General features: G+C 45.7%; 2 protein-coding genes across 7 annotated transcripts; one reads left to right on the forward strand and one right to left on the reverse strand.

Annotated features, from left to right (window-relative positions):
- Positions 1-518: 518 nt before the first annotated feature.
- On the reverse strand, positions 519-4,683 carry c3h11orf68 (chromosome 3 C11orf68 homolog). 4 transcript variants are annotated; one of them, XM_061235058.1, is made up of 3 exons: positions 3,983-4,683; positions 3,775-3,840; positions 519-2,012 (listed from the first exon to the last, which is right to left on the reverse strand). In XM_061235058.1, exon 3 carries the CDS (start codon positions 1,983-1,985, stop codon positions 1,239-1,241), a length of 747 nt encoding a protein of 248 aa, XP_061091042.1. In that variant the 5' UTR covers positions 1,986-2,012; positions 3,775-3,840; positions 3,983-4,683; the 3' UTR covers positions 519-1,238. The 4 variants fall into 4 exon arrangements, with proteins under 4 accessions (XP_061091042.1, XP_061091040.1, XP_061091041.1 ...); XM_061235056.1 differs by having other exon boundaries at positions 3,979-4,097; XM_061235057.1 differs by lacking the exons at positions 3,775-3,840; positions 3,983-4,683 and adding an exon at positions 3,408-3,711.
- Positions 3,490-11,788, forward strand: drap1 (DR1-associated protein 1 (negative cofactor 2 alpha)). 3 transcript variants are annotated; one of them, XM_061235060.1, is made up of 7 exons: positions 3,490-3,958; positions 5,530-5,602; positions 6,009-6,102; positions 7,334-7,456; positions 7,807-7,897; positions 8,931-9,022; positions 9,764-11,788. In XM_061235060.1, the coding sequence occupies exons 1-7, from the start codon at positions 3,917-3,919 to the stop codon at positions 9,972-9,974; spliced, it is 726 nt and encodes a 241-aa protein (XP_061091044.1). In that variant the 5' UTR covers positions 3,490-3,916; the 3' UTR covers positions 9,975-11,788. The 3 variants fall into 3 exon arrangements, with proteins under 3 accessions (XP_061091044.1, XP_061091045.1, XP_061091046.1); XM_061235061.1 differs by having other exon boundaries at positions 9,767-11,788; XM_061235062.1 differs by having other exon boundaries at positions 3,495-3,958; positions 9,794-11,788.
- Positions 11,789-14,750: the final 2,962 nt, after the last annotated feature.

Raw genomic sequence — 14,750 nt, forward strand, 5'->3', positions numbered from 1 at the left:
CTGGTTGAGCCAATCAGGAGCCTCCATAGGATTTGTATGTAATCTGTTGCAAAGCAGTCATTTATTTACTGCATGTGGTGCATTTTGGAATGACAATAGGGAGGGGGGTGTAGGATTGTACTATAGTAAAGGGGCAGATTTAATGTTATGTGTCATTTGTTTTTAGTGATGTGATCCCTACTTGGATTACACCTTCATTTAATCCAGGTGTCCCATGTCGATCATTTGTGAGCACCGAGTAACTCCTGTAAAATATTCCACTGGCTCCAGGTACTTCCCAGTGTTAAATCATTTGTAGCATGAGAATATTTTTCTACTCAGATTCCAGGCTACCCCTGGCTTTTTGTTGTGTGGAAATCCCCTCCTCTTTTTTGGGGGAAATCCCCAAGCCCTTTACCAAGGGATGAGAACATTTTCCTTGATTTGTGATCACACTTCCCTGTCTGTGTTCTGGGGCCAGTTAAGTCACAGAATCACTCTGCTGACTGATGTGAAACATTGAGCAAGTCATCCGAGTGTTGGTCTCAAAATTGTCTTTTATTTGGCAAATGTATTGGACAGGTGTATGGAATACAATACAGAAAGCAAAGTCAGCTTTGTGTACAAGAAAAATATGTCAGCTGATTTCTGAGCAAAAGAAACCGTTGAAACTAAAATGTTTCTGGTATGTATGTTTTTAGTAATCTACATAAACTGATTCAGTTTGCTGGGCTGTAGCTCAGGATGAATGGATAGAAAATAAATGACTGTATTCACACTGAAACCTTGTGAGCAGGGAGAAATCACACCTCTCCTCTCATTTCAGGCTGTCCCAGGTGAACAATTTCAACTTTGTTAACGCAGTTATAAAGTGCGAACAAAATTATCTTGAACAAAATCTCAACCCCACCAAAATCCCGTAGTAGTTCAAAATCCTGAACAAGGGGGCAGCTGACAGTTTGACTTTCCATTCACCGTTTCTCTTTTTGTGACCGATTTCCTCAAAAAGCAGGGAAAAAAAAAAAAAAGCACCATCCCTTGCAGGGGAAGCTGGGAAGCTAGGATCCAGTGCATTCCTGGTTGTGAAATCGGAAGCGTTTTTTTATTTTTTATTTTAATGGCACAAACGGAACAAAGGGGAGGGGGGTAAAAACAACGTCTGCACAAGTGAACTTTCACAAAGTCATGCCACTATACAGCTCCTGTCCTGTCTCTGTCCAGTCCCACAACTGCTCCCAAAGTCATCCCTTGCAGCCATCTTATTTGACCTCCATACCGGTGACTTTGTTGATGATGTGGGACCTCCGAGGAATGCACTCCAGGTTGAACTTGCTCTCGTAGATTGTCGGGCAGAGCTTCCAGCGGTTGTTCCGGTAGATTCCCAGGTACGTGTAGACGTCAGGCTTGTAGGACAGTGGACATTTCACCCCGGCCGCGCGTATGAGAGCGTCCAGCCTCATGACCTGGTCCTCCTCGGTGAAGGTCTGGTTGTAGACGCAGATGACGTGCCGGTTGTCCGGTTTGGGGTTGCGGGGGCTGACTTTGGCCGAGTGGATCTTCCCGTCCAGGACGGCCCTGGCGATGCACTCCCAGGCGTGGTCCACCTTGAAGCCCGTGTCCAGGTGCATCAGCCACTTCCCCGTCAGCACCCCATAGTTCAGCGCCAGCTCCTTCACCGTCTGGAAGCTCACCGACCTGCCGCTGGCGAGAAGCCTCTCCCAGCCCTCCTGTAAGCCTTCTACGTCCCCCATGCTGGGCCAGTTTTCTGGGCCGTGCACGGAGATCCACCCCACTGGACTGGACCCCCCCTCCTCATCCCCGTACCGGCTCACCTGCGAGGGCCGGTTGGACTCCAGCCAGCCCTCGAACTCAGCGCGGGGGGTCTTGCATGCGTCAAACACGATCCACGGGGCCATGTCGGCTGCCATTGCCTCAGCAGCATACTTCTCAGCCGAGAGGGGCTCTGCGTTCTCCATCTCGCCCTCTGCACCAACCTCCTCCTCCATCTTGTCTTCGAGTGGTCTTCTATCAGACTGTGGAAAGAAATCGTTTATAGTAGCTTGAGGGAGCACAGCTATACTCCCAAGATTGGTTATACACAACTCTAGGCTCCCGATAACCCAGTCTTCAGTCAAGCAAGTTAGAGAGACACTTGTAGAAAGTCATAGAAAGTTAGTTGTGTGGCATTTGGACCTACATAAACATGATTGGAACATCAGTAATAATGAAGGGTCTAGTGACTCCTTTCTTTACTTCAGGACGACAAATTCTACAATCTCAATAAAACTTGATTTACACTATCCCTGCTGAAAAAAACTGATCAAGCTTTGAAACAGTTGGTAGACCAGTTCTGAGCAGCTCCATACTCAACATGGTTTGACCAGCTCAAACCGTTTTGAAACCGCTGATAGTTGGATTTTGCACCAGGCATTAATGATACTTTATTGTCGATGGAAACAATGCAGCGTAATGTTAAATTACTTATTCCAAAATACTGGTTACGAGTTTAGCATTCACTAGCTAAACACTAGCTAAAGTGTCTTCATTCTATGTCCAATTTATTTTACATTCATTACATTGCATTAAAGGCATTTGGCAGACGCTCTTATCCAGAGCGCCGTACAACAAACCAGTGATTTTAACAAGGGAAAAATAAATTCGGGAGAATATACTTTTTAAAATACAGCACAAAACAAAGCGTTTTCACATTTGTTTAACTTTAGTCCACTGATAAGTATTTTTGGCTCAATCTATTGTTGAACATACCAAATTTGTTGATGAAAATTTCAGATGACGTTTGCCCGGCCGAGCTAACGTTCGACAGAAATGTAGCAACTGCCAAATTTTAAAAAGTCAAAATATTGTCACCGTTTGCTACTAGCTAGCTAACGCATTACCACGCGGCAAACTTATTTTCATAAGATGAGTGTTATGCCTTTTCGTTTTGCATTTAATGTTACTTAAGGTTAAATTAAGTTAAACCACACGTTACTTAAAATAGCAGAGAATTTCTAGTCAGCAACCAGCTGGCTAACCACCAGTTTCTGGCCTATCTTCCACAATCCGTAGTTGCTTTAGCTAATATTCTTTAGGTACAAAAGATTTAATAGTTAGCTAGAGCTAATAGTAAAATGTTTTGTCTAACTCGACCAAACGTCCGATATGACGACAAGGTGCTAATTTACATTTGTGAGCTAAGTGTTGGGCAAACTATGAAGGTAGCAAATGAATTGGTGAATTAACATTAGCTCGCTGATATTACATCTCTCTTGTAAATGCCAACAAACTAAGCGAATGTTATCACTAATAAAACCCAAGGCCACATTTTCTTTGAAACACTTATGGCCTAGCTATCTGGCAAACCCAAGTTAAAGCCAGCATTCACTCCTCTTTTCATAACTGGCTATACTAACGTAGTAGCTACTTACAACGTCGTGATGGGTCACTCTCCTACATACCGCTCTAAATTTATACAGCTAGCTACTTGATTTCAGTTTCATGCTAACATTAGTGGCCCGTCTTCGTTTTAAAATATAACTAAACTTTATTGAAACCTGAATCTGGAACATACGGCTCCACTCTACCGTAAACACAAGAATACACACGCATTTCCTTAAAAAAAGAAAAAAGAAAAAACTTTTCAACATCGTCTAATAAATTGCTAGATGTTCGGGATAAGTTACAAAACGAAATGGATAACCATCTAGATACTATGAGGAGGGTATCACTCAGCTCCTGTAGTTACTGATTGTTTTATCCCTGTCCAATCCGACCGGTACAGACAAATATCCAAACCTGTCGAGCGACGAGATCCCGCGGTGTCCCCCGAAACTGCCCGAGAGGAGGCGTCGCTGTTTGGGACTGTGTTCGAAGAGAAGGGGAAATAATAACAATAAAAGCCTAAATCTTCAGAAAATACGGATTTTTTGTATGAAAAATGCCAAGTAAAAAAAAGAAATACAACGCCAGATTTCCTCCGGTGAGTAAGCGGAAACGCACACACTTTTCAGACGTGAAAAACATTATCCTGGGTGGGCATAGTCGTCAGGCCTAGTTCAGCCTCTGTTAGCTAGCCGTCCACTTCAGAGCCACGGGCTCTATTAAGACGTTTGCCGGGCCTGTTCGTGTTAAATCTAGCTATTGGAAACATAAATTATCGTTAATATCTAAGCGAGTCACGTTTAAAAGATAAGAAACTGAAACATAGGACTTTTCAGGGTGATGAAACGGGTATCGTTGCACTCAGAAAAACTTGCTATTTTAAAAAGTTTCATCTTAGCAAGCTGGTTTACCCAAAAGGGGGAAAAAATGCTAGCACTCGCTAGTTGGAGTAAACTAGATTGTTAGCTAGCTATTTGGTGTTGGTAGGGAATTCTCCATTAAAACTGAACTTGGCCTTTCTTTGTGTGGAAATTACAACGAATGGTCCAATTGAACATTTAAACTATTCGATTATAGCTAGTTTGCCAACTTGTCTGCATGATAGAAGGTGTTAAACAGATTGCTAGCTAACGTTTGCTGTACTTCTTTCCACATTTAATTAGCCTACCAATGCGCTGTGATACAGGCTATCTGGGTAGAAAGCGATTTAGGGTTAGCTTGGTACTACTAAACTCTGACAAAACAAGTAATGTTAGGCAGCCACTGTTCGCTATCGTGAAAATGGTTCCTTATAACACGTCTTCTCGGGTAAATTGTAACTAAATGTAAATGTAGCTAGCTATAATAATTTAGCATAACGCTAGCTAGCTTTCTGTTTTGTTCTTGTAACGTTGGCTACATAATGGGATTAGCTATCCCCCAGCTTCGGGGTATGTCATTCAAACAATCCGTGTTTGGACAGACGGCGGGAATTTGATCTGCACATTTGCATAAATTTAAAGCTGCATGATTTTTACATTTCGCCTGCGAAGTTATGTTGCGGGTTATCTATAGTGACATACACGAGCAGGCACAGCGACCTACCCTGCTCATTTGAGCAGTCATTAGCTAGCTAACTAGCTAGCTACGCCATTTGACGTTAGCTAGCTAAGTTACTGTACTTGTGCTATATCTACGTAGCACACGTTCAACCTTTCATTGCTGGCATTAGCTACATTACATCAGTCGTGAAATGATATGGAAATCGCTTTGGTCAGTGCAGTGGCCTCTGCCCAAAGAGGTGAGAGAGGCCAACATTTGAAGTATGCGATTCGACTTCCATTTTTATGCCTGAAGTTAGTTAGCTATGCCATTTTAAGGTTTTATGTGTGCTGTAGCAGACTGGTGTGGAATGGGAATGGCGTTATTTAATAATGCATACCTTTTCACTTTGCAGTAAAATTAAAAAGTAATGTATGGCATTTTGGAAGAGCCAACATTGTTCGATTCATTCGAATAATTACGTTACAGTCGGTTACTTAACTGTCAATGTCTTGATGGTTATTGGTTTGTGGACTCGAGCAGAAGTAATGAGAGCCATTAAGTCAAGTGTCAAGATAGAAAATAACTACCGGTGGGGAAACTGGGTGGCTATGATGACTGACCAGTCGCTCTCCCCCTTCTCTACAGGCAAGGATAAAGAAAATCATGCAGACGGATGAAGAGATTGGAAAAGTTGCTGCACCAGTTCCCGTCATCATCTGTATACTTTCACACAGCTGATAAGCTTTCTTGTTTGTCAAATTGCCTGCTTTACGGAATTATTTGTTAGCATTAAGCTTTTTACACGTTTATGGCGTGACGGCATTGTTAGTAATCTAGTAATGCCTAATACTTGGTATTAATTACTCATGTTTTTGGTATTTTTTAGAAACGTTCCCAATGTCCTTATGGGATTGTGCAGGGTGTCACAGAAGTTCAGCAAGTGCACGTGTCCTGGAGGCTGAATGTGTTCATTTCCCACCGCGATTTGCATTTTTTGAATCCAGGGTTGAGAACACAGTGTCATTCAGTGTAATTAACTGCAGATGTTTTCCCAAGACTGGAAAGAACTGTAGGAATATGCAGAAAGTGTGCTGAATATCTGTTGCCCTTAACTTGAACACCAGCACGGGCTCTCGAACTCTTTCTGGAATCTCTTCTGACAAAAGCCTGTCACGTCACACAGTCACGGAATGCAAAGACCATGACGACATCACATCTGTAAGATCCACTGCTCGTTTTGCGTGCGTTTGCATGTTGTTGCATGCGTTTGCATGTTGTTGCATGCGTGAGGTTGCATGGTTGTGTGCGCGTGTATGTTTCTGTGTCTCTAGGGGTTAGGGCGTGCTGTTTTTTTCGGTGTGTTTGAGCTGGACTGGTAATGCCTGTGCTGGCGTATGCTATTGTAGAGGACAGGGTGGTAGGACTGTGAAGTTCCTGTTCTGCAGAGGCCATTTGTCCCTGGCCTAGCCCTGTAGATGGCTGTGAAACTGGCCAGGGGTGGGGTAGTTGTATGGGTGGGGGTGGCAGCATCTGTTCCTCAATGTGTTAGTCATACAGCGTGGCCTAAAGATGCATGTTTGTGGAGGAAGTGTTTTGAAGAGCAGGGCCCAGCCCCTCCCCTCCACAGCCTTTCCCTCGTGTGTGAAAGGCCCATCCTCCAGCTTTCAGCTTGTGCTCCATTACATTACATTACATTAATGGCATTTGCCAGACGCTCTTATCCAGAGCGACATACAGTTGATTAGACTAAGCGAGAGAGAATCCTCCCCTGGAGCAATGGGTTAAGGCAGGGGTCGGCAACCCTGGTCCTGGAGGGTGTGCTGGTTTTTGTTTTCGCCTTAATACCAGCAACTGATTCATACCCAAGAAACCAGGTGAGGCGAGTTAACTGTGTAATCCACTGCTTTAATCGATCAATTAAGTGCTGAGTAACGACAAAAGCCAGCACACCCTGCGGCTCTCCAGGACCAGGGTTGCCGACCCTTGGGTTAAGGGCTTTGCTCAAGGGCCCAACGGCTGTGCAGATCTTAGTGTGGCTATGTTTTCCAAGCTGTTTGTGAAATGATTTCCCCCGTGAAATGACGTATGTTTTTGCTGAATTATCGGATGATGTTGCTAAATATAAACCTCTCAACCCACGTAATCTGCCTCTTTGAGACCAAGCCAAAAGCCTTTGGACACCTTTTGAGAACTTAGTTGATCATCTAAAGTAGTTTGTTTGTTGTTGAATTTACAGGTTATAGTATCTAAAACGCTCGTTCAATTGAATCAGTATGGAATGGAATCGAAAGCTCCCAAGATGATACGAAAAAGCTACGTGTGTGGGCCTTTAACACAGACAGTGCAGTGGGAGGGGGAGGAGTTAGTTTCAGACCCTAAAACCAGGAAGAGAATGCCGACGCGTGTGGGGCTTGAACCCTGGGCGCTTTTGCCTGTTCGTCCCCCCCAGAAAGCAGTGCATCGAGCTGGAGCAGCAGTTCGACTTCCTGAAGGACCTGGTGGCGGCGGTGCCGGACATGCAGGGGGAGGCTGAGGATAACCACACGGAGGGGGGCGAGAAGGTGCCCCGCAGGTGAGGGTGCCTGGGGTGCCTGGGGGGGCTAGGGTGGGGTGTCTCTGCGTGGAGCACGCCACTCCACCCATTACATTACATGACCGTTATTTAGGTGCTGCTTTTATCCAAAGTGACTAAGCAGGGGACAATCCCCCCCCCCCCCCCCCCCACCCTGGAGCAATGTGGGCTTAAGGGCCCTGCTCAAGAGCTCAACAGCTGTGCAGATCTTACCTACACTGGGGCGTGAACCACCAACCTTCCAGCTCAACCAGCCGTTCTGTGGGCATCAGCACATGGGCCAGTTGAGAAGGAGATTTAAAATCTCTGCTGGCAGGGGTTAACAGGATGTTTCTGTTCTTCTCCCTCAGAGGTCGAAAGCCGGGGTTGGGTCGGAAGAACGGAGGTGGCGGCACCAAGGGGAAAGACAAGAAGCAGTCGGGGACGGAGTCCGAGCAAGAGGTGCGTCCTCCCCCGCCCTGCCTTCCTTTACCGGGACGTCCTAGATCAGGGGTCAGCAACTCGCGGTCCTCGAGGGCCGTGAACTGCTGGTTCTCCATCCTGCCTTTACTTGGGAGTCCGGTGTGATCTAGCAATAATTACCCGGGTGAAAAGAAAACCTGTGCTGGATTTGGTTTCGAGGGCCAGTTGCTGATCGCTGTCTTAGATCTTTGGGGCTTTTCCAGACTTTTACCTTCAGAGTTCCTTAAGGGGTGATAAACTATGGATATGATCGACAGTGTTCCCTTGTATAGAAAGAGTTGAGAGGATTCAGTCACAAAGTACGCTGGTAACAACCAATGGAGCAAGCAGTTAATTAATTGGTGGATACTTTCTGGTTACTTCCTGGTTGTTTCCACTCTGCTTACACTTGGATGTTTATCCTGAAATTGTCCACTAATCGCTATTGGTGTCTAGTTCCTTCTTATCTACAGGCTCTGTGACTGGTGGCACTGCTGCCTGTGTTTTCTTAACCTAAATTGACTTTACAACCGTTTTATACACTTTATTAGGTACACATGTACGCCAGCCAATCATGTGGCAGCAACTCATTGTATAAATGCATGCAGACGTGGTCAAGAGTTTGAGACCAAACCTCAAAACAGGTCAAGAATCTAAATTGTTGATTGAATAATTGTTGGTGCCAGACAGGGTGGTTTGAGCATTTCGGAAATCTCCTGGGATTTTCAAGCACAACAGTCTCTAGAATTGAGAATAGTGCAAAAACAAAGAATATCCAGCGAGCAGCAGTTCTGTGGGCAGAAATGCGGAGAGGTCAGAGGAGAATGGCCTGACTGCTCAAAGCTGACAGCAAGGTGACGGTAATGCAAATAACCACACATTACAACAGTGGTAGGCAGAACAGCATCTCTTAACACGCAACGCAGCAAACCTTGAAGTGGATAGGCTACAGCAGCAGAAGACCAATAAGTCTAAAAGAAATCGGTCGTGGGGTGAGCGTGAAAGTGACCGTGGGTATGTTGACCGTGTTCAGGAGGACTCTGAGGACAGCGAGATGGATGGGGAGGAGGAGGACGACGGGTCCCGGTCCAGCTCGAACCTGCAGCCCGCTTCCCGCTTCCAGAGGTATGTTTGGGGAACGGCGGTGTGCCCACGGGACCTCACGGGGAGGCAGACCTGGGTCAAATACGTAATCGTTTCGGATTCAAATACTTTTCTACGCTTTCCTGAGCTTGTCTGGTGTATTGGCACCGATTAAATACTCTGCAAACACCACCTTCTGGTCCTGTTGGTTGGCTTAATTGTGGGCGACATTAGCTGAGGAGGTAAGAGCAGCTATCTAGCTGTCAGAGTTGTTGGTCCGATCCCCCGCCCTGCAAGACATCTAACTGGGGAGTTGGTTGGTGCTTTGCCATTTGTGTGCGTGCGTGCGTGCGTGTGTGCGTCTCTCTATCTCTCTCTCTCCCCCTCCCTCCCTCTCTCTCTTTCCCTCCCTCTCTCTCTCTCTTTCCCTCCCTCTCTCTCCTCCTCCCTCTCCCTCCCTCTCCCTCCCTCTCTCTCCCTCTCTCCCTCTCTCCCCCTCCCTCCCTCCCTCCCTCCCTCCCTCCCTCTCCCTCCCTCCCTCCCTCTCTCTCTCTCTCTCTCTCTCTCTCTCTACCTCTGCCCGTTTAAAGCCAGGTCTGTCTCTACCTCTGCCCGTTTAAAGCCAGGTCTGTCTCTACCTCTGCCCGTTTAAAGCCAGGTCTGTCTCTACCTCTGCCCGTTTAAAGCCAGGTCTGTCTCTACCTCTGCCCGTTTAAAACCAGGTCTGTCTCTATCTCTGCCCGTTTAAAGCCAGGTCTGTCTCTACCTCTCCCCGTTTAAAAGCAGGTCCGTCTCTACCTCTCCCCCCTCCAGCTCTGGCGTCAGCCCGGACGTGCAGCACCCGTACCTCCACGCTACCCCCGGACAGGGGGGCCTGCCCGCTCCCCCTCTGGGCTCCTTCGCCCCACACCCCTCCCTCATGGGGTCCACGCCCCCCCCGCCCGCCCCCCCGCCTCACAACGACGACAATGACGATGAAGACTATGACTCATAGCTCCCCCCTCCCCCCGCCCCACGCTGTTTTACACTTTACGTTGGTTGTTTTAATTTCACTGCATTCGGATGGGGGAGGGGGCGGAGCCTACAACGCCCAGAGAGAAGGAGGCGTGGCCAGCCACCGCCACTGCCAGTGGATAATAGTTTGTATATTATGTGTTTTACCAGTCTTGATTTTTTTTGTTATTGAGGGGGGGGTACAGTACATTACAATGGTCCTGTGCTTGCAGTGACATGTAGCTACTATGTTAGTACTATGTATGCACATGTGTGTACTGTATGTAGAAACCTCAACACAATTTAATTGCACATAGTACATGGTACCTACACGTGTGCACCAGGCCAGGGACCAGTGTAATGCGCTGTGTTACCATTTTTAAAAATAATTCTTTGTGGAGAAAGAAATTATCTGAGTTTTTTTTTTTTTTTTTTTTTCTTGTATTTTAAAGACAAGTGAAAGTTCTTTTCAAACTCTCCCACTTTCTCCAGAAATGTTGGTTCGGTGTTTTAAAAAAAAAAAAGGAAAAGGGCTCTGGCACCGTACGGACTGGCTGGGATTTCAGGGCCTCTAGAACACATTTCTCTTGCTTGACAAGGATGGTTTCAGGTGAATCGTCCTCTGTGCAGTTCTGCTCCAGATTCTTAGAGGTAACCAGCTCACCTGTTTCTGTACAGTCCCAGAGCTCCGGATTCGTTATTTCTGTTTCCTTCTTTTCTTTTCTTTTTAAGAAAGACTTCTCCTTTAATGCTGTAAATTGGCCACCCATGAAATACGACCATTGAGGACATTTTTTAGGGTTATACCTCTTGCTCGTAGAGGGAGAACGGCAGAAAGGGGGGAACGGTCACCTTGTTGTGGGTCGTAACTCTGGCCATCTATGATTGAAGACCTTCCTTTTGGTAATGTTGTTTTATAATGAAACGTGACGATGTCACAGCAGGGCAGTCTTTAGTAGTGTAGTTTCCCTGGTAGCTTTTCTTTTTCTTTTTCTTTTTTTTTTTTTAAAGTATTAATTTCTTTTTCTTTTTTTCCTCCCCTTATTTTAAAATATTGACACCCATGTGTGCACATTTTGGGGCCATCGAGATTAAAGTGTACAGTTTCATCAGATGTCGCGTTCACGTTTGAAAAGGAATTACTGGTCACACCTTTCTGTATTAAATCAGTGCCATGACATCCCTCACGCCCCCCCCCCCCCCGCCCCGCCCCACTCCGGTCTCATCGCCTGGCTGTCTGCACGGCTCTGTGCTCCGTCACGGCTCTGTGAGTCCAGCTGCTAAAATGGTGGCAGAAGTTACATCATGGTTTAGCCGGACAGAGGACTGGTGCAGTTGAAGGGTGCAGCCCATTGGCCCAGAAGCTTCTTGGCCCGCTCGTGGTAATTTACATAATGTTGCGTTGTGTTTTTAAAGCAGATTCCAGTTGAAAAAAAGGGAATAGAACTGGCTCACGGTTCTTATTTTTGACATAATTTGCAACCTTTTTTTTTTTTCCGTTTTCACCCAAGAGGAATGACGACTGAAATCAAGGTTTTTGTTTTGCAGAAGCAGAATTCACCCCACCGCCACACCTCCACCTCCTCTTTACCCCAATCATGTCGGTGTAATAGTTTTCTCCTTAGTATAAATATTCTTTTTTTTCCCCCGTTTATTTTAAGCTGTTTTAATGTATAAAGTGAGAAACTGTGGAGCTGATAAAATTTTGCTTCACATCTAAATGTTTAATGAAAGGCGAGTGAATTTGGTGTTTGTAAACTTTTAACATCTTTTTTTTTTATTTTGTATGAGTGAAATAAAGTTCAAGTTTCAGTATATCAGTCTGTTGACATTTATTTCCTTCGGAAAATAGGAATAACAAGTTTAAATTTAAATCTACAGATCTGATTTTACTGTAATGCCTAGAAAAATATTTTGTTAATGGTTAACACTTTTAACTATGCCTTAAAATGGCTCAAGTACTTAAATATTTTGACGGCAATTGATAATTCGCTGATCTTTTTGCTTGGATGAAGTACTGTACCATGCAGCGGCTAGCATTTTTGGTGCACATATATTCCGGTTATTACGGTAAAGAACAGGCCTCTGACGTTCATGTTCTATGTTTGACGTAAAGCTTGCTGAAGTGGTAAATTCGCCTTAGACAAAATACTACGGCTGCTGACTTCACCGATTCAACTGTCATATTAGCATCACCGACTACATCGAAAATGTTGACATCTGCAGTATGAAAGGTACAACTAGTTTCATAAATAAAATAAGAAAATCATTTCAATATGCTATCAGGTGTCTGTTAAAATCAAGTTGAGCATAACCATCATCTCCCATGATATTTTGCATTTGTTTCCATATTTATCTGGTTGGCTAAACGACGACAGATGGTACAATAAATACACAACCCATTTATGAGGTTATGTACATAGGAATCAATAAGACTTTTGTATTTGAAGTATGGGGCCATTGCCTGTAAAATAAATTACAATTATTGTTACCTGCAATTCATTTCCTGTTGACACCTCTGCAAAACATTCCAATCCACTCCTTTAAATCCCCGTGATAATATTTTTCATTTTTAGGCTGACTACTCGCATGCCCCTTCCATTATTTTGAAGTTTCTGGATTAATGTCCTGTTTTTTTAGTACTGTTGCACCGTGTAGCACCGTGCACTTTAATGAGCAACACATATTTCTGCTTTCGACACAAACTAAAAGAGACATTGGTGTTCATGAAACGTTGAAGTAAAATCTATGAAGCGGTGCTGGGGTCTGTTCCATTTCTGTTCAGTTGATTGGATTTCAATTAATTTCCCGGGCTCAACAAACTGGCGGCACAGATGGTGCAGTGGGTAGCACTGCCGCCTCACAGCAAGGAGGTCCTGGGTTTGAATCCCTGTCGGCCGGGGCCTCTCTGTGTGGAGTTTGCATGTTCTCCCCGTGTCTGCGTGGGTTTCCTCCGGGTACTCCGGTTTCCTCCCACAGACATGCAGGTTAGGCTGATTGGAGAGTCTAAATTGCCCATAGGTATGAGTGTGTGAGTGAATCCAGGGTGTATTCCTGCCTTTCGCCCAATGTATGCTGGGATAGGCTCCAGCCCCCCTGCAACCCTGTTCAGGATAAGCGGGTTAAGATAATGGATGGATGGCTGGATGGACTCACCAAACTAAAATGAACTCAAGCACAACCCTGCATGGAGACTGGCAGTGGCCTGTACTTTACATTATTGTACTAAAAGCCTGTGGGCCGGTTTCACAGGCACAGCTTAAGCTTAGTGCTGGCCTACACTGAGTTATACATGGAGAATCTCCTACAGAATTGAATTTAGTCTAACATTACTTAATCTCCTTACAGCTCTGATTCTTAGTGCAGGGTGGCTTCTGGACACAGGCCAAGAGCTCTGATGTCCTATAAAATGCTATATTAACCTTTTCATGTGATTTATATTTCTGTGTGGATGTCTGTATGTGTGTGTGTAGTGTTTGTGTGTGTATTTATGTGTGTATATGGTGTGTGTGTGTGTGAGAGAGTGTGTGTTTGTGTGTATGTGGGGTGTGTGTGTGTGTGTGTGAGAGTGTGTGTTTGTGTGTATGTGGGGTGTGTGTGTGTGTGTGGGGGGGGGGGGTATGTGTGTAGTGTCTGTGTGTATGTGGGGGGGTGTATGTGTGTCTGTGAGTGTGTGAGTGCGGGGGTGTGTGTGTGTAGTGTCTGTGTGTATGCAGGGGGGGTGTGTGTGTGTGAGTGCGGGGGTGTATGTGGGTGTGTGTGAGTGAGTGTGTATATCATATCTGTGTGTATGTGGGGTGTGTATGTGTGGGGGGGTATGAGTGTGTGTAGTGTCTGTGTATGTGGGTGTGTCTGTGTGTGTGTGAGTGTGTGAGTGTGCGGGGGTGTGTGTGTGTAGTGTCTGTGTGTATGTGGCGGTGTATGTGTGTGAGTGCGGGGGTGTGTGTGTGTGTAGTGTGTGTGTGTATGTGGGTGTGTGTGTGTGGGGGGGTATGAGTGTGTGTAGTGTCTGTGTGTCTGTGTCGTGTCTGTGTGTGTGTGTGTGTGTGTGTAGTGTGTGTGTGTATGTGGGTGTGTGTGTGGGGGGGGGGTATGAGTGTCTGTGTGTGTGTGTGTGTAGTGTTTGTGTGTGTATTTATGTGTGTGTGTGTCGTGTCTGTGTGTGTGTGTGGGTGTGTGTGTGTGTCGTGTCTGTATGTATGTGTGTGTGTGTGTGTGTGTGTGTGCGTATAACGGTTCTCCGGAGCCGCTCCGTCTCCCTCCACCGTGCTGTGTTGTTGCAGAATGTAAACGGAGTGACCCTCTCTCGGCCTCTGCCGAACAGCAATAACAAATGCACTCTTCCTGTAGAATGGATGACTCAGCAGTGGGCTGTAGGGGGTGGGGGCGTTTGCACTGGACGGAGGGGTGCGGGGGGCAGGCATGAGGGGGCTAGTGTGCCCGCTGATGCTACCGAGGGCACGAAGAGGGAAGTGCACTGCTTCCGTATCCACAGTTACGGGGCGGAGGCAACCCACATGTACCCCTTCCTTAAACTGATCATGGGACGAGATTTGGACAGACGGGGACACTGCACTATATCTTCTCTGTTTAGTACTAGAAGCTCTGAACTGCTCATAACATCATTGCAGTCACCTTAGTCTTTTGCTCTATCAAACAAGATAACAGGCAATGGTATTTTTCCCCACATTTTTGTTTGTAAATACTTTTCCGAAGCAATATTTAATAACTTCCAGACTGTTTGGACGTGGCTATGCCTATCAGAGATTGAAATGCT

The sequence above is a fragment of the Conger conger genome, chromosome 3 (genome assembly GCF_963514075.1).
Source record: "Conger conger chromosome 3, fConCon1.1, whole genome shotgun sequence".
Classification (NCBI taxonomy): Eukaryota; Metazoa; Chordata; class Actinopteri; order Anguilliformes; family Congridae; genus Conger; species Conger conger.